Below are 24,580 nucleotides of genomic sequence, written 5' to 3'. Positions count from 1 at the left end.
AACATTTTTCATCTCATAGCATGTTAATTGTGTATTTGTTCTGCTAAATTTTGCAGCTGGAGATATTGTGGCTCATATGGAGATGGACATCATTAATATGCCCCCCAAAAATAAAACTTAATAAGTTGTAACTGTTATTTCTTATGTTCTTCAGGTGTTATTCCAGGGACAACTAAACCACTCATTGTGTCATTATGTTTTAGATGTATAAAAATAGAAGCCTTTTCATTGTAAAACTAAATTTATTTGTGATGTTTCTTTATATAGCCTCCATATATGAATATTGTAACCCTGATGCAAAATCATCACCAGCTAGTTAAAGCACCTTTGTTCAATCAAGAGCCTTTTTAATCTGTATGTCATTATAGGCCATGTTAAACATAATGTATATTATGATCCTACTTTTCTGTGGCATCTGATGCCAGATGGTTTGACTGAGCGTGTTATTTCCACCTTGGTTTAGCTGTACAAGGCACGGTCCAGAAAACAGTTATTCCTCTCTTGCATTAATCTGCTGTGATCCCTCGCACAAATATTGTTTTGTCTGCTATCTTATGTTTTTGTTTTTAAGGCACTTACTTGACTTTGTATATATACATATTTTTATAACTTCTAACGTCTGTTTTTAGCTGGTACAATAGCAACAAATTCTCCTTCTGAGTAAGCTATCAGGGTAATCCAAATCCTCTGGAAAATTTGTGCAAAAATTGACTGTATATGATTGTCAGAATGCAATCTTGGAAAAGTTGCTTGTTGAGCACACAGTCGCTGCCAAAAAGAGTTAACTTTCACTAAACGTTTGCGTCCAGCATAGCTGCTTGTGTTCAGTTGTAATGATACTTGATTTTGGAAATTTTCTTCACTGCAGCCACATCCTTTCAAACTAGACATGGAGACGTCTCTCTTACTTATTTGCACTGCTGTTGACCTGAATTAACCCTTCAAACCTACTGGCTGACACTGTTGATGAAGTTGCATTAGTTCCATGTGACAAGAGTTATGTTGGACACTTTCAAATCTTGGGTCCCATGTTCACCTTCTCTGAACCCAAACTGTATTTTTTTTTGGAGTTTGGAGGTTTGGAGGTTTATTCACAAACATTTGTTTATGAATAAAAGTGTAATGTCACATACACTTTTTATAAACATGATTTGTTCAATATAATGATAATTTAACTGTCACTTGTTCAACACTTGAAAGTCACAGAGAGTGAAATGTCCTGTCTGTCCTTGCTCACTTACTTCTCATATTTCCCCCCCTTCCCCCTTCTTTACTCTTTTTGTCCTCTGTATCAGATTAGTTGGTGATATTATTGCCCCGCTTCTTCTCTGACTGATCTGATGAGCTGTTTTAATTTAGATTAGGCGTGTGTGCCAGAAGGCTATAATGAAGTATCAAAGTGTGTATCCATCTCGTCCAATGTTAGGTTTATTGAGGGGCAGCAGGGGGCCAGGCATGAGTGTGTTTGTGTGTCAGGCCCAAGGGTGTGTCAGAGACGACCAGTAGTAGAAAAAGATGGAGTAGCCAGTTTGTGACTTTGCCCCAGGTCAGGCCTAACGGTAGACCTGTGTATTTTTGTGTGTGTGTCTACATTTATAAGCAAAAGAGAGTGTGAATAAATGGTAATACTTTTGGGCCAGTTTACACTGAGAGAGAGTTTCCTGACTGTGTGCATATGTGTGTCCTTGCTTTGACCATCTGCCCACTTAGGCCAGAGAGCCGGGGAGCTGACAACCTTCTGCTAGCTGCCAGGACGATGGCCTCACTATGGCGACAGCCATGGATGCTGTGGCAATGAGAGCTCAGAGCTGTATCCATGACAGTGCTGTTACCCAGCTGCCCCAGTGGCACCCTTAATTAAGATGGACATGATAGGGCCTGGTGGCCTCTCTTTCTTTTCCCTCGGTTCTCGCCGGTGTTTTTTCATTCACTTTTCTACTTTGTCTGTCTTGTCCCTGCCACTCTTTTGCTTGACCTCCATTGTCCAACTCCCTCTGAATGAAGAAAGAGGGAAGTTGGAGGTGCGTGATCACTTTCCACATCATGGTGAGCTAACTGAAAGCTGTGTCTATCTGAGCATGAAGAGGACTTAATGAGAGCAGAGTGGATATTTTTGAATAACATTTGTATGTATATTCCTTATCTTACTCAGCATAAATAACCATCTGCATCTGTATGTGTGTGAGACAGTGTGTGTCAGGTTAATGACCAGCTCTGCTTTTACCTCCTAGAAGGTCATGTGCCAGTGCTCGTTAGTGGCGTCACCATGGCGATATGTCAGCTGTCAGCACGATGGATAAGAGGCTGACAAAAAGAACAGTGGAGTGGAGGAAGGGATGAATGGAGGAAGGAAAAACAGGGACAGAGGACAAGTTCATTTAAATGTGATCCTCATCAGAAGGCCTCTGCCACTCCTCATTAACAAGATACTCATAATTGGCAAGGTTGTTCTGGCAAGGTCTAAGCCTCTAGGACTGTGTGAGTGTGTGTGCGCGCCTCACACAGAGTTTTGCGCATTGTGGTGGTTCTGACCCCTTCATCATTTCGGTCAACCCTGTGGAAAAAGCTCCCCTTTCTTCCTTCATTTCTCCCACTCGCTTTCTCCATTCATCCGAGAGAGCTGTGGTTCGAAACAATACGACAGCTTCAGCTGTATGTCGGCAGCATCAACACGGGTATCAGTGGCTTTGTCGCACCATCATCCTGCCTGTGTTGTGATGGATAATAAGCATCCTACTTTCAACTGAATACATTAACATGGGGAAAGGAATCTGTCCATATTTGTTATACCATAATATATATGTCATACATGCATCCTTATGCTTGACGTGCAGAATAAATTTGTTTTTATTTATATATAAATAATATCTACATGTGAAAAATATTATTGCATTATTGAGGTGCATTTAATACATCACTTCTCTTTGATCTGTCTAATGTTTATATATATGATTATATGTCTATAATCAGTTTATCTTCTCGAAGAACATTTAAGGCTTTAAGGTATTTAATCCATCACAGGAAGAACTTGTGCTCCTTTTGTGTTTACGGGGCCAATGAACTATCAAAGCTGACTAGAGTCTGACTTTGGATTTTAAATATAATAAGGGACAGAAATGTCTTCATTTTAATATCAACATTTCACAGAATGCTAGCTTGTATGATATTTCAAATAGAACTGGGGTTGACTTTTGATTTATTGTGTTTATAAGGTAGCCACTGTGTAGGTAGACCTATCAAGTTAATTTGTTATTTTTACCTTGACAATTTAGTTCAACAACTTGGTTCTTCATTTACTCCTTATTAGCTTATCCTGTTGACGGACACTGTCAAGTAGACTGCACATAGTTCTGAAAAATCTACTTGGAAGTTTCTAGAGGTCTATTATTTCTTCAGGTCTACACAACAATAAAGAATCTTCTCAATTCCTGTCAAGAATTAGTAGTAGTACACCACAATGACCTCTAGATGGCAAGAGTGTCCTGTAAAATGCAAGTGCAGGTCAGAGGCATTTCCTCACATCAACTAAAGTATAACACACACCCACACATGCTCACCCTGCTAACTGTCATTAAAATGTGTCAACCTGAAATGATGATTTTGCAAAATTATCTCACTCACTTATGTGACATATTTACTGGTCAATTGTGAAGCAGTTTTGTATGAAGCCAGTGGCTCTTAAATGCAACTGGTATATGTGTAGGTCTTTACACCTGTTGTCAGCTGAATAAGCGTTAAAAGTAATAGGAATATGGTAATTTTGTTGTCAATGTTAAGAGTGTATTGGCCACAATGTCAGTAATTGTGGCTAAATGTTGGTATCATGAGCAAAAGCAGTATTGAAGGTGCCAGGCAGTTGTTTTCTTTAATAGTAGTGTCATTTTGTCTTTCAGACATTAATGAATGGCCACTGCCTTTTTTTGTGTTCCCCCATTTGCCCTCCGATTTTCTCCCTTTGCACCCATCTCTTCCTCACTTTCTACATCACACATCTATTCACAATTTTCTTCACCTCCCTTTCTTTACCCAGTATAACTAATGAGGCAGGAGCGTCCATCTACAGCGTCAGTCCTGAAGCTGTCAAAGAGATGCCAGACTTGGATCCTAATATTAGGAGTGCAGGTACGCTAGCAAAGCTTTTCTTCTGATGATGTTTTAACATTCTCCTAGGCGATTGTGTGGTATTGGTCTTCCTTTTAAATGGTCCTTGTCAATGGTAAAGTTGAAACTAAAAGTTATTTTGATTAATGTTACTAGACTTAATTTTTTTATGTAATGAGACCAATTAAAATATTTTTTGTTTTGTACAACCAGTGATCAAAAACCGAATGGCTGATCTTGTAATTGCAAACCTCTAATTGCTCTAAAGTAGGTACACCCACATGTTTTGAATGGCCTTCCCTTCACAGCAGAGTTCACAAGGTAAATAGGCCACATAAAATTGACTCCTGACACACTACTAATGTTTGTTTGGCAGAGATTACCATTTGCATTTTTGTTTAATGTCTTGCTTCAGTATGGTTGCATTGTCTGTGAATTTTTGAAACTGTGGGTCGGTTTCATTTTCTTCCTCTTTTCCCACCTCTGCCACCCCCTTCCTCTCACTTGCCACCTCTCACTCACTCCACATACTGCATCACTGAAAACACAGCAGAGTAAAAAAGAATCGCTGAATTTCGGAGAACAAATGCTTCCAGCAGACTTCCTCTATAAAAAACGTAAATCACATGAGGCTGGATTATTCCTTGCAAGCTTCCTGTGGTCAGCATCACTGAGAGCCATGGAAAGTCATATTTATACTCCTATTGAAAGCCATGAGGAAGTTACAGTGATTGAGTTTGGATGGGTATAAAACGAGGGGGCTGCTGGTTGGAGATTCGGATGTTGTGACAGTCCATCTGTTTTGTCTTTTCTAGGTTGAGGGGTTGGTCCATGAAATGCACAGGAGTATTTACTGTATAACAAACTGTGGCAATCTGTCCCGTCTGTTGTTGGGAGATTTAGAGACACCTAGTGGTTTAAGGCAACACTTCATCTATTTTACATGAGAACTGTACTTTAACTTCTGTTTCCCTGTTATTCTCCTGACTGAGACGGCAAGAGTTAATTGAATAATTTGTTGAAAGTATGCTTTGGGTCTTTTTAGGCCCTAGTCACCCACAGTTTGCCTGTTGCAGTAAATGCATGCACCTCACACACATCACAGGTGTGCCACACTGCTCACCACACTGTGTTGTGCTGTTATGCTATTTATATAGCAGATGCAGCTCTCACACACCCCGTGCTGGAAAGGCAAACCAAATCAGAGTTTTCTGTTCTAAACTGTGCTGTGGCACACTGAGCTGCATGGTACCACTTGATGGAAACAAGACTTTTTTCCAATCCTCCTTAGCAATGCATCTGATCATACATAGAGCCCTCCTCTATTGTTGATTTCCTCTTTGCAAGGCTGTGTTTGGTTCATAAACTTCAAATAGTTGTGAAGGAGTAATGATAAACCCCTTTACACATTTGCTCCTTTCAGTTAGAGAGGGAGGGAGCCAGGGACCGAATAGATGGAAAGAGTACTGGAGAGTTTTGGTGGTGCAGTGAGCAAGGCCAGGGCTGAAACTCCATCCTTGTCTAAATATTATCTCAGGCAACAGCCTTGCACCGCAGCCAGAGGAGAGAGAGGAGAGAAAAGCCATTGATTCCAGACATACTCTCTCTCTGTTACATCCCATCCCTCTTATTCTCTTTGTCTGTCAGTTCCGCCTCAGGGATCTAAGTCTGACATGTCTCATGCATCATACTACATTGCTGACCACTGAAATTCAAACAGACATAAAATGTAGAAATGCAGAACCCCAACATGCCACTTCACAGGAAGGATGGTGAGAGGGACAAACTGTGTCTCATACTTTTTCCATTTATCATAGAGTATTTTAGAAGCCCTAATTAAACGTGTAGCAATACCATTTTGGTCAGTCTCCATTCCGAGATTTAACTCAACCTTTCATTGGAACTGCACATCTGCACATCTCGATAGATGTGCAGATAATTTATTTTTTTTCTTAAATATATGACAGGATCTATTCCAACATTACAAATAATAATAACAGAAATAACAAACCCATTCTTGGCCCATTACTGGAATGTGAGAACAGTTGTTTAGCTATGTTGTTCACCCCCTCTCTATATATCTGTGTATGTGTGTGTGGAAAGATGATGTCATGTATTATGGTGTGTGTGTCTGTGTGTGTGTGTGTGTGTGTGTGTGTGTGTAACTGAGTGATTGAGTTTGGTTGTTTGTAATTTTTCTACTTGTCACTGGGCCCTGCCAGCATATTCATGGAAAAGACATTTGGCTTCATATACAGCAGCGGGATTAAGCCTTACAGACTCAATTGTTAAAAGCAAACCTCATTTTCATCTGCACAGACTGTATGTATTTATTTGTGTGCTACATTCATTTGCGTGTGCCAGTGTATGTGTGTCGAGCATTTATCAGGAAGCTAAATGACGAAAGTCCATTTACAAGCCAGCTTTAATTGTTATTATTAGGGGTAGGGGAATGACAATTAGGTTTCCCCTATACCCTCAGGCCTCCACTGTTGATACACGCAGACAATTTGCATGTTCAGTAATTGTAAATAATATGGATTTGCATATTTAATAACGGAGGTTTAAGTTAATCACAACCAAAATCAGAGTCTCATGAGACGCTGAATCTCACTGTGTGTGTGTCTGTGTGTGTTTGTGTGTCAACAGTGTCCATTGGAAGGCGTGTCCAAGATCCTCTAGCTGAGCTTGTGAAGATTGATCCTAAACACATAGGCATCGGAACATATCAGGTAAATGTGTATTTATTTTTTTGTTGAGATTTTCACAGCATTTTCTGCTGTAGCAATAAACAGGGGGGGTGGTAGATAGAGGTGGGCAAGATATGTCGTCGAAGATATTATTGTTATTGTTGTTTTAAAGATATGCAAATTGACATTATTGAATATTTAAATGACTTCACATGAACGATGACACACAAACTGAAACTCCACATGTTCCCTTCTTCAGTAGTTACAGTAGTAGAATACATTTCATCTTTCATCCAAGAGGCTTTTTCAGTTCTAGTGGGAAGAACCAGGTATTTAACATCAAAGGCTGATCTATCTGTCTAGATAGTCGTTAAGTTGAACAATGCAGATCATTCACCCCTCCAAATTTCAGGTTGTTGGTTTCACCTGAGACAAGGTGTGAATGGGTCGTTAGGGGGTCACCTGAGAGGCAGAGTCTACTATTGCGTGGGTGTTGATTCTTTTTATAAGACAGCTCAGGACAGTGTGCATGTCACATTACCACTAGTGGGCCTACGTAATCACATGACCTCTTGCTAGCGTCCTTTCTGCCACACAGATTAGCTGCAAAGAGCTCCCACAACTAAGTCTTTGATTTTTTTTTATCATTTGCCTACTTTTTACTTGAATCTTAAAATTTAAAGAAAATGAGAGATGGTTTCCTGAAACATTGTGTCCATTGATATATTCTGTAAACAACAATGAATGACTTTTAATGAACAATTAAAATGAAATGTTAATATATTAAGTAATTATCATTACCGTCAAAATCCAACAAAATAGATATTATATTTTGCCCATATCACCCACCCCTAATGGTAGATGATAATTCTGATAGGATGTCTATTATTTGATTTTATAAAATACAATTCAATAACTAATAAATGACACAAAATATTGAGCTTGCACTGTAGGCGTGAGGCGATATAAACATTTCCCACCACAATTATCCTGAAATAATTACGATTCACAATATTATTGCAATGACTTGATTCTTTGATTCTTAAACTTAAACAAGCATAGCCTTCTGTCTGCACTTATGCTGGTCAGAAACGTCGTAGATGATATTTATTTTTTAGACAAATAATTTAATAAGTCACAAGGAAAGATGCGGGTCCACATTGTGGCACATCTAAAAATAAATCACAAGGACTGTATATTAATGAGTCACTCACATTAATTTTCCTGAGACTTGCAGATTTGAGAGGTGACATCTGTATTTAATAATTACAGAGAATAATAATCATAAAGGAGCAGAAAGTGGGGCCTGAGGCTTCATAATTGAGTAACATAAAATAAGATGGAGCAAATGAGAAAAGTTTAAACCTATATAGAGAAGAGAAGCAAGCAGGGAAGTAGATAAACTTGGTAAAGACCTATGTCAACAGATGATGGCAAATTCAATTAATGGAAGTTGAGGCATGACGTATGTTTTGACATTTGATTTTGCTTGCGTGTTCTCTTCGTCAAAGCTTGTACAAATGTGTATGTGCAGATGAAACAAGAGTCAGCTCAGTGTTGATTTTGTACATGGCCAGTATGTGTATTCTTGTGTGAGAAAGACAAGACAAGCATTAGGTCAGTGTGGATCCTGTGTACACAGGCTGTTACTGCAGTATTGTTCTCCCAGATCATGGAATAAAAGTAGTATGAGAAGATGGAAATAGCAACCAACAAAAGGATTAAGATGATGAGTCAATATGACTAGTTAGAGGTATACTGGATAAAGGTGCCCCATCAAAGTTCATGCTTCTTCAAAGTTAGCGAGTTTGTGGATCAATTGTACAACACAAGGTCATTAAGTTTTTTCGCTTGACATTTTGTTCAAACAAAACAAACATTTTTCTTCATTCCTGAGCAGAAAACTTCAGATGGAATAAACACTCACTGAATGGGAAATGACTGACAACAGGAGGAAGCTCTAACAGTTATTAGATTAAATTTAATAATGTTACAGGCAATTTCTAATATTATTTGCCAGGAACGCAAGTGACCTGACCAGGACTCTTTTTATTTACAATATTAGTCACAGGTGGGGATATGCATCTCACAGATGTCCCCGACACACACATATTTATGAGCAGCTTTGAGAGTTGTGGTTACTTTGTACACCCCATTTAACCACCAAAGCAGTGTCTTGCTATCTGCAGAGGGAAGACTTCTCTTCATGTAGGCCTGCATCTCCAAGGTGCTGTCGCTGCTGTGGCTACCTTTGCCAAAGTCACTCGGCTTGTGCAGTCACTATGGTAGGAAAACCTTATGAGTGCTCTGTTGGATCCTAAGGAGTACTACATCAAATGATCTATGAGACTGCAAGGCATTTTGAACAGTCTTTAACATGGTCTTCACTCCCCAAGTTCAAAAATGATTTAGAATTTTTGAACAAAAAGGGCCAGCGCTAGTTCAGTCACAGTAAGTCTTCCAAATGACGGAGGGGGACCCATACCAGGATTATGGAGACAAGGCTCCTGTACACTAAGTCACAAATGCGAAACATGTGCTGGAGATAAGAGAGATTGAGATTATATTTTCGTCAGTGTGAAATGAGCGTTGTCATTTGTTGGTCTTGGCTGCCAGAGAAGCAGTTTCAGTCTTGAGAAAGAAGAGAAAACCGCAGTTGAGAAACAGCCTCACTGGACAAGCAATTTAGAATAGAGGGAGATGGGAAGACAGGGTGAGGGGTTAAAAAGGACAGCAGAGGGTGACAAAAGTCAAAAGAAAAGGAGTGACTAGGAGTTTTAAGGGTGAGTGGGGAAATGGAGATTTGAAAGAGAAAGCAGGAGGTCATAACGTGCAAGTTCTTGTGTGTGTCTATTTATGTGTGGTTGAGTGTGTTAGGTCACAGGCCCATTTCTCTCATCATGTCCTGACTGGGCTCTCTGGGGTGCCTGGGGTTCTGCACCTCCCGCTCTCAGATCATGTGACCAGGTCAACAAATGATAATATAACCAAGTAAATAAACTCTTGAGTGCTGACAGATATGAGATGGGACATCACTTTGACCTACATGGGAGTTCACACTAACACACATGTACACGTTATTCTCCCCATCTCTATTACTAAGTGCATATGTGCATTATTAGTGTATGTGTGAGAAAAATCCATTCATGCATATTGATGTTTTTTGCAAGTTCTTTTGTGTGAGTCATGGCATTTTGAGCTTTCTAAGAGTTTATTGCCATTAGACTGAAAAAAGCATAGGGGTAGCTGTAACTCTAGACAGTTGGCACAGCATGCTCTCTCCTTCTATCTCCCTCTGCTCACCGTGTGAGTGACAGCTTTGAGAGAAAGGAGGAAATGAGCTGAGGGCCTAAAAGGTGAGCCCCATTAAATTCAGATTGGACGTAACTATTGACTGTTTTCACTCTGACACCAGTGGCACAGCTTTTTCTGTAACAACCGAGATTGCCAGATACTGCACATGCCTCTTTCAATGGATAGACAATGTTGTATATTTTGTTTCAGTATAAGACTGTGGATTCCCTTATAGATTTGAGAAAACACGTTTTAGAGTCTTGTCCTTTATAATTAAACACTTAAAGGGTGTGGTCTTTGAACAGCTTCTTCCTCTGTCAATCAGCTATTCATGTTGCAGTGGTCTGTTGACAGCTGGGTAATCCCCAGGGCTGTGAGACTAACTAGTGGAAAATACACAGAGATACACACACTGCTGTGTAAGAAAACATTGCCTGCCATCTGGACATGAAAGAAACTGTCACTCTTCCTCTTACCTCCTATACTTATTTCTCACTCCAACTCTCACTCCATTGTTTTCTAGCATTGTAATGCTTTTGACCTCTACCTCTGTCACCCATGTCATATTTTTTTTTCTTTCCTTCAAGTGGTGCAGCTTGTATTGTGGACATGTATAATAAGCATGGTCGAACATTTAGCCTCAGATGTACCTTAAATTGTATATTTGCCTGACTGTCAGTTTCCAGGAAATTAGGAATTTGATACAACAGTGGTTAGAATTTAAAACTCAGTTTATTTTGATAGAAGCCTCTAAAGTAAGAATATCTTATTGACCCACTGCCTAAATGATTAGTTTTTTAAAGTGCCATGATGTCACTTTCACACCAAGGCCTGTATTGTTTTGTGTGTGCACTTGCCTTGCAAGTGTATCTTCACATTAGCATGCTTTCATTCCTGAATGGTTGTGCCTACAGGGGAGACAGGAGTAGACAGAGCTCAGAGAAGGAAGGAGAGTAAGAAATGTAGCGTTGACAGTGACTGATGGCTCGTTCCCCTAGGTTTAAGGCGTGGGAAAAAAAATCTGGTTCTTTAAGATGATTAGTGGCAGGAGCTGCCAAACATTATCTGCTAATAATTCAATTATTCCCATTAGGTTTGTCACCGTCTGTCTGTCATTCAGTATTGAATGAGTTAATGAGATCAGTCTGGCTTTGTATTGTCGCCTGTATAATGAAAATTCTTTCTACTGCTGTACACACCAAAAAAAAAAATTGAAATTAAAAATCATCCAGTGAAGCTCTGGAATGATTAATGATTACTTAAATACTTGATTAATTCCCAACAATTTTGATAAAAAAGTAATTGGTTTGAGGCTGTGAACTGTCCACAGTGTACCCAGACTTTTGCCCTACGTCAGCTGGGATTGACTCCAACCCACCATGACCCTCATGTAAAGGATGAAACTCTAGATAATGAGTGTGTGAGTGTCATTTTGAGGTTTGCTAAAAATGCTCATTAACCTTCTGCAACACTTTATGGACAAAACAATTTAATTGAGAAAATAATCAACAGGTTAATTCTAATGTTGCAGCCCCATTCCAGTGCCTGTATTGTAATGTGTTCTTTTTTTTCTCATGCCCTGTTTTGCAGTTTCTCAGCTTAATGTCTTTCCCTCTCCCTGTACGTGGTTGAGGAATAGTCATTAAGCATTGTCAGAAAAACATAAATCTATCTTCTTCTTGAAATGTCACTTTCAGCTACTGAAAGAAGATTTATAACTGGCATTTGACACTAGATTTTAACTGATTTATCTATGCACACGCACACACACACGCACACACACACACAGCATTCTTAGTGAGGACACTCATAGACAAAGCATTCCCGACTCCTTACCCAAACATTAACCATCACAACTAATACCTAACCCTGGTACAAGGCTAATAGATGTGTTCTCAAAGCTAACACCAAAATTGAAGAAACAACATTAATCTCTGGAGCCCATGGAGAATTGTGTGATTTACTCCATAGAAAAACCTTATTGACCTTGTTTTCAGACACACAGGATTAAGAGTCTGCAGTCATATCATCTCCCATTTTTGTTTTATTGATTCAGAAATACAATCCCATATCACCCTCAATGGACGAAGTAGGAGAAAATGTATGAATAAGCTCCTTTCTGAATTACGCCTGCTAGTTTAAATTCTTAACATGCACATACATAGTACCTACAATACATGAACTACATACATACTGTATGTACTGTAAGAAAAAGACGTTGTTTTTCAGAATCTTCTTGAAATAATCCGATCGACATGTAGTAACTCTGCAGTCTAAGTACAGACAGGAACACATCGTTGTGTGTTGGTTGGCTGGCTTCTGATGGTTTCTGGCCAGTCCAAACCCAACCTTCAAATTTAGAGATTATTGGATCCATGGACCATGGGAGAGTTGAGTTGTTTTTAAAAATGGGAAGGTAGTCACTTTTCTCTGTAAATCATTTTTGTTTTCATCCATTAAAGCCGCATTGCGTAACTTTTGGGTATTTCTGTTAATGTTATTATTCTGCATCTGTCATGTCATGTAATATTATTTGTGTGTTGCGCCCTTTATCGGCAAACGGGCTCTGTCAAGCAATGTGATCAGGCTATTTAGTTTTCCTTTTATGGAGGAGCAAATAAACAGATGTTATTTTATAAAAATAACATCTGAAACAGATTATTAGATTATTAGATCAAAATAATTTACAAATAACAAATATACTGATGCAGCCCTCGCACAGTTGTAGTTAAATTACAGTTTTGAAGTTTGTAACTTGTGTTTGGAGTTTCTGACTTGAGAAGAAGGGATATGTGGAGAAGAGTTGAGATGAAATGCTCCATTGGTGCAGTTAGTGCTGCAAACAGCTCAAGTACATGCCCATCTGAGGTAATGTTCAACTTGTGTCGTTATCGAGGCATTTAATCCAGAAGAAAACATATTTGTCAATAATAAACTACATAAACTCTGTTTCCACATAAACAAGAAGTGGGTAGTGATCCAAAAGAAATCTTTTTGGTGTCTTTGCCCCCCTTTACTTTACCATCCATCCATTTTCAACCGCTTTATTCTCCACAGGAGGGTCACGGGGGGTGCTTTGCCAATCTCACCTGACATAGGGTGATACCTTTTCTTTACCAATTAATTAAAATAAAATAAACACATGATAAAGTTAACTTTCAGATCAGTTTAGTCTCATCCCCATTAGAACACAGTGATGTGCTGTAGTGCTCATGAACCAGTTACAATAGCTGAGTTCTTCTTGTGCTGCTCCCACCTCTATAAGGTTTCAATAAGAATTTGAGATCATATTCATTGGGCTTTTACTGCAGGTTAAAACTCACTCCTTCATACACACCTCCACCTTTCTCATGTGAAAAATGTGCTCTCCGGTGTGACATTACAGGTGATTTCCTCTTTGTGCCCTCACACAGTCTTCATCTCTCACTCCTTCCTCTCACGTCATCGGAAGTCATAAATCTGTCAGTCCTACTTCTACTCAGGAAAGTTATTTTTACTGTTTGTATGTCTCTGGCTGTGTAGTCTCGGCATTCTCACGAAGATTCAGGCTGCAGGTCACTAAATGAGTCACCCATTATCTCATTTACTGCTACTTCATCTTCTTACTGTCTTTATCTGCTATCTCCTCTCCGCTCACTCTTTCTCAGTATTTAATTTGCTGATAAATACAGGGAGGTTTAAACTGTTAATATGCTAATGCTGTTACTATGTGGGAAAAAAAGGAAGGGCCTGCCAACAGGCAGAAATGAAACATGAGCCCAATAAATAATGTTAATCAAATAGCACAATTACTGAAATGATATGACACGTGATATTTTTAAATATCATGCATCAATAAGATGTGTTACACATGTACTAGAGCATTTATACCCTCCAGTATTATTACTAAACACCCATTTTTGTTTCTGTTTGGTAGTAACATTTGCATTTAGCTAGTGAGGACAAAATGTGTGTTAATGAGATAATATGTCAAGTAATTTTTTCAATGTGTAAATGAACCTGTAAAAAAACTGCAGAAAACTTGTATTTCTCATAAATGGCTAAGTGAACCTAAAGGAGGCCAGTATTTGTTCTCAAACACAGTGTTTGTCCTCAGCTGCCCTCTTCTACTACCTTATTACTGCTCACAGAGAAGGGTGCTTTTGCTTGTTATCTGTTTACAAGTGAGGGATTGTTCAAAGCTTGATCATGTTACAGAACACCCCATGATGCTCTCCGTCACATTCACACAAGTCACACAAACACAGGGGCATAGCTCAACACTCATCTAGTTTAGAATTGAAGGTAATCCCAGAGCATTTATAAAGGGATAATTTTTGTTGAATTTAATTTTTTGTCCTGCCCTACAGTCCACAGCTCCTGTTTGTGTTGTAGTGCCTGCCGGACCTCACAGTTTTCTACATCTCACGTTGGTCTTTTTAAACAAGTTTCTATGTGATAATGTCCTTTTTAGTGTTTATAGAAATCCTCTCCTCTTCTTTCTCTTGGCTGCCACCCCTGCTCCTTATTGGAAAAAAAGATTCCAGCCATTTTGGGAAAAAAAAGTCCTGATTAGTGGGTGATTGGCTGGTGGTGAGAAAAGTTCATTTGCAGGATCTTGATCGACAGCAGGCCACAGTAGAACACTGTGTTAGCAAGCCAAACTAAACAGTCGCCTTCTCTTTTCCCTTCTGTGCTTCGTCTGTCTGTCAATCAGGTCTCTCTCTTTCACTCGTTTCTTTCTTTGCCTTTTACTTGCTTTGCTACTTGTCAATAAAACCCCTCCAACCCATGTGCTGTCCTTTCTCTCATTCACTCTTTCTGTGTTTGCTCCTCTTTGCAAACAAATGAAATATTATAGTTAAATGTTACCATGCACAACGTTGTTCTTCAGTAGTTGTGTCTTCCCACTTTCACACTTATATTAATTGGTTTTCTAAATGTGTGTTTGTAGCATGATGTATCGGCTGGAGCTCTGAAGGCAGCGCTGGACGGTGTGGTGCAGGAGTGTGTGAGTTTTGTTGGGGTGGACATCAACATCTGCTCTGAAACACTGATGAGGTAGGTGATGCATAACGTACCTGTGTCCTCATAAACACGTGTATACATTAGCACTTTCTCCTGTACTTGTGCATAAATGCTGAAATGAAGTAGGGCTCAAAACGGACATACTTTCCTTCAGCAGTCATTACATGGCAACGCTTCATTCACACTTGTGCACAGGTCCATGTAACATGCACACACACACACACTGATAGCCAGCCAGCTTTCTATTTAGACTAATGCTTTACGCCCTTGTCTCACTTACTGGGCCAACTATAATCAAGTAAAGGGGATTAGACAAAGTACACACACATACAAAAACACATTTATGTGTTCATTTACTCACACGTCTTCGGTAGCACCTACGCTGTCATCACAAGCCATTGAATGTGATATTTGCACACATTTGCAGGAGACGCTAACACTATGAAGTGAGCTGGCATTAGCTGCAGCGCAGGCATCAGGTCATCTATTTACCTATCTGCTCTGAAAGTGAGCTTTTTTCCACTACTGCCAGAAGTTATACTACACATATACACACACACACTTAACACATGCAGACGTGGTGATGATGGAGATATTATGTGGAGTGTTGACATAGCAACGTGTTGTAGCATGAGCACTGTGGACATTAACAGAGCAGACCAAATTGAGTTTAAATCACCTCTTATTTGCTCATGCTTAAGTGGTCAAATACACTCATTAAATTGGTCACAGTTAGCACTGTCTGCTCTGTTTGTTTGTGCATTAAAGAAATATGATCATCAGTGTGTGTCATTACTAATTTTGAACATATCTCATTTTGACTCTAAACATTTGATTTCATTCTTTGCCGTTGTGTTGTCTGAACGTAGCATCTGGATTAAAATGGAGATGACAGAAATAAACTGACCTTTTTTCCTTTAAACATCAGACATGTAGCAGGTTTGAATGTGGGCCGGGCGAGGAATATTACAGAGTGGAGAGAACAGAATGGTCCCTTCAGCAACAGGGAACAACTCAAACTGGTCAAAGGCATGGGGCCTAAGACGTACCAGCAGTGTGCCGGCTTCATTAGAATCAACCCACAAACTCTACACAGGTAAATACCGCATATACACAGATACATATACACAAATAGGTACATGACAACCTATACAGTATGACTTCTCGGTTGACTCGGTTGCTTATGTAAAAAGTATAATTAATGTTTTCTTCTCTGTGACTGTAAAGAGAAAATCAGTTTACTGCGACTGTGTGTGAGCAACAAAGTTAATAATGATTAATTATTGCAAAATCTGTTTTGTATGTATATTTTTCACATTAAGGATCTTTGGGATTTTTACTTCATGGATTCAAAATATTTTTTTTCTTCATTGAAACAGTGCAAAGTCCTCACCTCACCCTGGACCGTCGGTGCCAGAGAAACCAGCAGCTAAGAAGGGCAGAGGAAAGACTTGTGTCAATATACCAACCTCATTTAACCCTCTGGACCAGACCTGTATACACCCCGAGTCCTACCATGTGGCACAGAGGTATAGTACACATGAACATGCACACACACATTTCTCACAGCCTACCCCATTGGCCAAAGCGTGTTCTGGCAGAGATGGAGTTGATTTTGACACTGTCTCATATGGGGTTGGTTATAGTGGTGGAGGAGTGTGATTTGATTTACACAGACATGGGATACAAGAGAGGAGGCGGAGAGGAGCCATAGGCTTTGGGTGTGTGTTTGCCTCTGTGTGTGTCCTTGTGTGAGAAATGATTGTTAGCACTGCTGATGCTGATATCAAAAGCACATTGAACATCTGCCCAATACTCCTCCGTCCTGTGTGTTTGTGTGCGAGTGAGAGAGAGATGGAGAGAGCTGGAGAGAAGGAGAGGGTGGGCTTACTCTAATACAGCTGTATTCACTCAACTATGTTTAGTCTACATAAGTTCTGACACTAGTGGTTCTAAGCATCACTCCCTCATGTTGATGTGTCTCTAATAGCCTCAGTGCATGTGTGTGGGTTAATATGTCTCTTTGTGCACATGTGAAGATAGATCGATGCTGCTTATGACTACACTGTTTTTGTCTGTCATTCATATTTCAGCTAAGTGACTTGTGTTTCTGCGTTGTTGGATTAGTACTGTATGCAGTTGTTGAAAGATTTTGATATGAGAGAAGCCAAACTGATACCTTTTTAATCCAACTCAATATTCCTTTCATGTGCACACCTTCTTCCAAAGTCACACAGCTTTATGCGTCTTATATGTGATTTATTATTTTCTGGCTCGGCATCTTGCTCATTCCCGTCTATTCATTAGGGCTTTACAATCATTCATTAAATTGTGAATCGGCCATAGGACATTTGTTCCACAGCAGTTGTAAACAACAAAGCAATTGTCCTTTAATATTTAGGTGGTGTCTTGTAGCAATGCTCTTATCGTGTTTAAAATCTATGACATAATAAATAGTAAACTGAAGCATATGAAAAAATAAATAAATACATATCAACGTTGCAGTACCAGCCAGAAAAATTGTAATTTGATATTTTTTTTACAAAATCAACATCCCATTTCGTAGCTCAAAACACGTTCCATATTTGTACATTAAATATTCTACATTTTGCTGAGACGGTGGCAGTTTATAGTAAAAATTAAGTTTGATGTGCTTTTTTCTCACTCCCAATTAAACTCTTCTCCTGTTTCTCACCAGTCCTCAATATCGTTCTATATTTTGCTTACTGTTCAGAATACTTAACCCTGTGTTGGCAAATGTCATATCCTTTGTTTTGACTAGCTCGAAATCCCTGTCTGGGAATTTACTACTGATTAATATCTCACTCAATACACACATTTTGTGATGGTCTCAATTCTACAGACCCTTGCAGAATTTGAGAGACACATTTTTTTCCAAAACAACCCAAAGCGAATGTTGTGGTTTTACGGTAAGTCACGTCCCTCTTTAAATGTTAATGACGATGGACGAAAGGAAAAGCCATGCATGTCAGCACTTGTTCTTCCCAAGAATTTCAGCACTCTTGTATAATTTTCATCCAGAACAAAATAAATGACCTGAAACTGAACTATAAATCTCGCAGAATGTCACACGTTTGCTCAACATCTTACTTGGTCAGTGTATAGTTGAGCACTTTCTTGTTGTCTCCTCACAAAGTTGTACTATTCCTTTATTTGGAGTTAAACACAAGCTGCTTGTTCAGGGCATTAGATGAGAGGATGTCACTGAAATGCCTCATTGCTCCTCCCACATTCTCATTAACAGCAGCCCAGGGCATAAGGCCTTTGGGGAGGATTGTGAAGGAATGCAGTTTGTGTGTATGTGTCTTTATGGTTTATAAGGAATATCATGTTCATCACATGTGAGAAACTGTATCCTCCATTACAGCTCACAGCCGACACATCACCTCCTTTTTGTAAGCATATACGATACATGCACGCATGCACACACAAGCAGAAACACGGAGGCACAACAGACACAGCATACCGTATCTGTGATAGAAGAGTAAAATGCAAATATTCAGATTTTTGATATAAATGGTTTGGTTCGTATTGTATTACACTGGTGAGAGGGGTCCACTGCATGAGGAATATTTCTCTGATATGTAACAGTTGGGGCCCAATATTTCTATAATACAAGGCAGAATGGACTCTTGCTGTGGTGCCTGGATAAAATCTATATCCTAGCCCACCCAACTACACACACACACACCTACATGCAGACACACACACACGGAGAGAGAGAGAGAGAGAGAGAGAGAGAGACGTAGACTGTTGGTGGTAATTATACAAGTATGAATCCAACAGTGGTAGGGGCCTCAAGACTCCTGGTACCTCTTAAATACTAACATACATCCCTGAAAAATGAGATGGGCAACACATACACACTTACACACATGCACATGTGCACACACACACACACACACACCAATACTTGTGTAAGGTCCACTTGTGTAAGAAAGGAGACAGTGAGAATACTCATGGTGTCTATTTAATGCACTTGTGATGCCTTGTTATTTATTTGCAATATTAGAAAAGTTGAATTTGGTAACTATTTTGTCAGGGATGATGTGTTTTGTGTATTTTACTTTCAAGCTACCTCGACACAAACATTTCTGTTTCTGTCGTATTTGGTTGGAAGCCTTTGGAGACGCAGTAGAGAAGATTCCTGTCTTAGGCCACAGTCCTTATATGTCCAAAGGTGTTATTTCCTCACCACTAAGCCATTTTTAGGGCAAACTGAGCTACTATTTTGTACCGATCTTGCCTGTTGGTGATGAGAGATTGGACGGTAGATTGGGACTCCAATGGCAGGCGCCTCTCCACTCACAGCTGTCTTGGACATAGTTTGTACACAAGACGTGTCGTGTTACATCCGCACTGTTCCAGCTTCTGCCAAATGAGCATCTCTGAACAACATTGCATATGAATCAACTGTGTGTGTAGGTCCTTGTGTGTAAGTCCACCTGTTGTGTCCATCATGGGGGGGGACACAGCTGTGTCGTCTGTTTGGCGTCAAGCTGCCAGTGAGCAACATCTATCATGGATGCTTTCCCAGCTGGTCCACACATGAATGCATGCATAGAGGAAAATGCCATCACATCTATCACCAACTGTGGAAAGTGCCTACTGTAAATAATTTATACATTATGCACAATACACCACACTCAGAAACATGTCCCATGTTTTTCCATCAACCCTATTTGCTACTCTGGCTCCTATGCCAGTTTATTACTAAATCTGTTTTGATTGTAGACCAGCTAATTGGCTTGGATTTAATTCACAGCTTCAGTCAATTTTTAGTGGTGCTGCTTGACTGAGTGTCTAGACATACTGAAGGTGGAACATCCTGTTAGAATAAAGAAATATAAGGAGGTTTTTCCAAGCAGTTGACAGACAAACAGTCCAACCTCGGCAAAGTGGAGGCTGTTTCATGAGACAAGGTGTAAGGGCGTTTACAGCCCACTGCGGACTTATCTGATTTACTAGTGGGTTAACATACATGTATTTGTGGGCTTGTTTTCCCAGAACAGAAAGCCAGGTCTCAGCAGCTTTTGACTTTGTGTAATTACTCTTACGCCTCTTGTGGCCTCCCTCCTCCCCTACTTTATTCCTCTCACTTTACCTGTGTTAGCTTAGCCTTTTTTTCTTTTGCTTTTGTTTTTCTCATCTTTTACTGCTTTACTGTTCTTTTCCTCATTATTCTTCCAGTCTGTCATCACTTTTCTCTGCCTCATTCAGCCTTTCTTCTTGTTTCTGTCTACATCCCTTATAGAACCAGTTCTCTCCCTCAGGGGACAAAGTATATTGTATATGTCCTTCTGCTCAGTTATTATAAATCTTATTGTTTATGTCACTCTTGTAGATTTGAATGTTTAACTTTTATACTCTGTGTTATTTTTAACATATATTTCACATGTCACCCCTTTTTAGATTCCTGTCCCAGTTGGGTCAAAGCGTAGACCACATTGGCAGTGCCGGCCTGCGACAGTGTGTGGAACGCAAGGTTAAGACCAGCAGTGTTGAGGAACTAGCCAGGACAGTGGACACCACACCTGAGACCCTCAAACTCATCATAGATGGCCTCACACAGCCCCCTGGGTTTGACATACGACAAAGTAAGACTTCTACCAATCACAATTAGTTAGGCATCCACTAATTTCTGTTACACTGTAGGCAAGTAAACCTGATTAATGGTGTGTTCAAATGATGAACATGAATAGAAAGACCAAGTTATTTGGACGAAAAAAATATAAACTATCATAAACATACAAGCAAAAGTTTCTTCCAGTTGTATGATTTAAATGACTAAAGCTATCAAGTGCTTTTAATTATATGAAATTTTATTGACAAAAAAAATATTGAATGTATCCTAGATGTCACAGTAACTTCTTTTAAGTCTGTCATACTTCTTTTATAATGTTCTTTATAAGTCCACACTGACTCACAGCAAGTCGAACTTGTGTTTTTCGAGCTCTTTGACTGGTTTACTAGTTGCAACCCACACTCTGTTTTTGTGCGTTTGTTATAATAGGCATATGTTAGCAGTGTAACTTGATACAATCTGACAGTGCTGTGGCTTCCTCCCTTTAGTCCTACAACACAAGAAGTATGTTTCTGACAGGGTGTGATGGCTCCAACAGACTGCAGTGTTGGACTGAGACACAAAAACACAAAGACCGTCTGTCTGTTTTTTTCCTTAATGTGAGACCAGGCATACATAAATATCCCAATGAAATCATATACAGTCGTAAACATATAGATATTTATCAGTTTTGTTTCACCCTGGACTATTTTCCTCCAGAATTCATGCAACATTGCTGTCTCACGTTTTCTTTTCCTCGTCTACGTTCTGAAAAATGGTGCATAAAATATGAGAGTAGTTACCTAAGATATTCTATGTAATTTAAAGTATGCTACGTACAGTAAGCTTATTGATATCTGTGACCCAGGACTAGTAATTCTACTTTTGCTTCTGTTGGACAAATAAGAAAACCTTACATTTCAGAGTATAGTCACTACATACACTACTGCTGGGGTATGTTCATCTGTTAATGATTGTGGAAGCACAATTTAAAGAATAAGTATCTATTATGATAGAAATAAAACCTATTCTCAACTGGCTTGTTAAATATACAGTAAAATCTCACCTGTTTATTTATCACCAAGCTGTCCATTTTCATATACCTTCCCTTCCTGTAATGAGGACCAAAGTAAAACCCGGATGCACAGTCAGTGCTAAAGAACGCTACTTCCAGGTTCACTCTCAGTTTGGCCCTATTCAGTTGCAGTGCACTATGCGTGGCCTCCTACCCGGTGCTCAGCTGAGTAAACAGATGGACCGAAGCTACCACATGAAATCAGTGCTGTAGGGAGGATAATTGGAACAGACTATTTCCTGGGGCACGAGCCTTCCTTGTTTGTGTTAATGCTACAGAGAGGAAAAAATTCTCTCATGAATAGGCCGGGTGGAAAGTAGGGTCGTGTATAATACCGAGAAATGTTGAAGAATGTGGACACAAGTATTCGGTTACTGCCTGAAATGTAATCCCTGTTTGTCATTTCTGCCCCACCCCCTCACTTTCCTGCATCCTCGTTTCCTGTTTCTTCTCCCAAACATTTGTTCCAGCTACCATCCATACCAGATTTTGTAATAGATCGCCTTGCCTCATTGTCACATTGCCACCTCATCTTTTTGAAATGTTCTCCCGATCTCTCTCTTTGCCCACCCCAGATTTTGGGCAGGCGGACTTTAAGCGGGGCATTGTGACGATGAGCGATCTGCGGGTGGGTGCAGTGGTGACGGGCCGTGTCGACAACACCACTCTGTTCGGGGCTTTTGTAGATATCGGTGTGGGCCGCTCTGGCCTCATCCACAAGAGCCACATCACACTGGACAAGCTGCCTGTCAGCCAGCGCCGTCGCAGCCTTGCTCTGGGACCAGGTGAACGTGTGGAGGTCCGAGTCCTCAATGTGGACCCTCAGAGAGGACGGATCAGTCTGGACCTGATCAGGGTTCTAGAATAGACTCACTCATTACCATTACAATTCCTTTAAAATTGGAATTGATTCATGACTGGAAATTACACACAAGACTTTATTGCAAACGACTTCTTGACGGTTTCAGTGACTGTAATTATTTGTGGCAACTTGCAAATTATAATCTGCAGTTCTGCAATTTTTCCTGCAAGATGGTCCAGTCAGAGACAGTTTGTTCGTTTAGAGCCAGATCACATCAGTTACAAGTTCAGTGAAAAACAAACATACAAACAGACTTCCTTTTGTTTCATAACCTGAATAATGCTTCCTGTGTATTTTTTTTAAGTAGACGATGATGTGGACACTACACCAGATTCTGCAGTTTCAAGAACAACTTTTTTTTCTGTTCATCAAACCTTGATTCTGGCTTGCTATCTGCACTAACTTACATTTACAGATTATTTGACTGTCATGGTAAAAACCTTTGAGTTTGGGCTGTAGCAGTTGTGCTAATAACTTCATACTTAAAAAAAAAAAATAGTTTAATAGGTAAGGTAAATCAATATTCAACTTTTGTTTTGTACTGTCATACACAGTTCATTAAATACACATTTTCATGTTTGTGTTATTAAAAGTGGACTTAAATGAATCCGTCTGTAGCACTCAACGTGTAAATCAAACATGGTCAGAATTTTCTTTTTTTCAATTAAGTTTTTCCTCAGTGCGGTGTGTCCAGTCTAGTCCACTGTAGAGGGGAATGGATGAAAGCGGGAAAAGAGGACGAGTGAAACTTAACATGGAAAAAGTATGGTGGTAGAAATAACAGCAGATGTGTGAAGTTATGAGAGAAAGAGGACTCTAGTAATTATTTTCCTCCAGACAACAGGAAGATGTGAGAAAACAGATCAAGTAGGCTGTAGGGGGGATAGGCAGAGACAGGGAGAGGAGGAGCAGCAGCAGGAGGAGGAGGAGGAGGAGGAGGAGGGGGGTGGAGTGTTTCTATCTTCCAGACTGCAGTGAAGCCTGAAGGCTTTTTAGGCAATGTCCCAGACACAATTAGCCCAGGACACACACAGACACAAACACACTCTAATCAGCTGCTTCAAAATTAATCCCAGACTCCCCATGCACATTATCCAATCTGTTTGTGTTTATGAAAACTGGAATAAATAAAAAAAATAAAAAACATAAAATATGGTTCCGAGAAGGCCCGAGGTCTCCTGTGCTAAACCTTATACTGCATACAGAATATCCAATCACTGTCAGCACTGCTGCTTCAGTATCTCCCCTCAGGGGAACAAATGGAATATATTCTAGATGCACAGACAAAGATTTTAGACCAAGATTAGTGGGAGAAAAACTATACGCGGTCAGACTTGATTCAGGTGCTGCATTTCATTGTCTTTTTGACTCAGTAATTTTTGAAAAAAAGGAATTTCATTTTGCAATCAAGGTGTCTTGTTTGATGTTAAGTCCCTTTGTCATTTCGTTGTCTTTTATTTCTTTTCGATCCCTCACATTGTAGCTCGACACAGACTCCTGTTTTAATGTTTCCACTGTTTTTTTTACGTAGGGAACACACATATTTGTGCACGGAAACACAGCTTCCCTCAGCATCATTCCTCCTTTTCCCACCTTTAATTTTCCTCCCTCTACTAAACGTGAGTGCACAGATGGGAGAGGCAATCTGGCAGCCAGCTACTGCTGCCCCTTAGAGTTTTCGTCAAACACTGACCAGTAATGAGCCCGTGATAAGAAGCTGAGTGACTGCGGGAGAAGCTCTGTACTTCTGTTATCCTGCGCTGCACAGGTTCTCAGCTGTTGTTTTATGGATTGAGATCAGGTGTGACTTGAGATTTTGGTAAAATGTGAATGAAATTGATGGTAAGCAAGCATCTAAATGAATGTCACCGACGCACTCATGAAACACCCTAGCCATTCATTGATTCTGAAGTCCTATGAGCTGTTAAAAGTCAAGGTAACAAAAATTGTAGTGATCATGTGGTGCT

The 24,580-nt window shown here is 39.8% G+C and overlaps 1 protein-coding gene across 2 annotated transcripts in view; it reads left to right on the top strand.

Annotated features, from left to right (window-relative positions):
- srbd1 (S1 RNA binding domain 1) overlaps positions 1-23,246 on the top strand; it is a 41,844-nt gene extending 18,598 nt beyond the window's left edge. For both annotated transcript variants that reach the window (XM_044046170.1, XM_044046169.1), the window contains exons 15-21: positions 4,031-4,122; positions 6,751-6,833; positions 15,019-15,125; positions 16,021-16,188; positions 16,472-16,621; positions 20,526-20,710; positions 22,327-23,246. In XM_044046170.1, coding sequence (XP_043902105.1) covers positions 4,031-4,122; positions 6,751-6,833; positions 15,019-15,125; positions 16,021-16,188; positions 16,472-16,621; positions 20,526-20,710; positions 22,327-22,619 — 1,078 coding nt within the window. In that variant the 3' untranslated portion in view covers positions 22,620-23,246. The remainder of the gene's footprint in view (positions 1-4,030; positions 4,123-6,750; positions 6,834-15,018; positions 15,126-16,020; positions 16,189-16,471; positions 16,622-20,525; positions 20,711-22,326) is intronic.
- Positions 23,247-24,580: the final 1,334 nt, after the last annotated feature.

This window comes from Solea senegalensis, linkage group LG15 (genome assembly GCF_019176455.1).
Source record: "Solea senegalensis isolate Sse05_10M linkage group LG15, IFAPA_SoseM_1, whole genome shotgun sequence".
In the NCBI taxonomy this organism is placed as follows: domain Eukaryota; kingdom Metazoa; phylum Chordata; class Actinopteri; order Pleuronectiformes; family Soleidae; genus Solea; species Solea senegalensis.
Note: the sequence above shows the minus strand (reverse complement) of the source record. Positions and strands in the feature narration are given on the sequence as shown.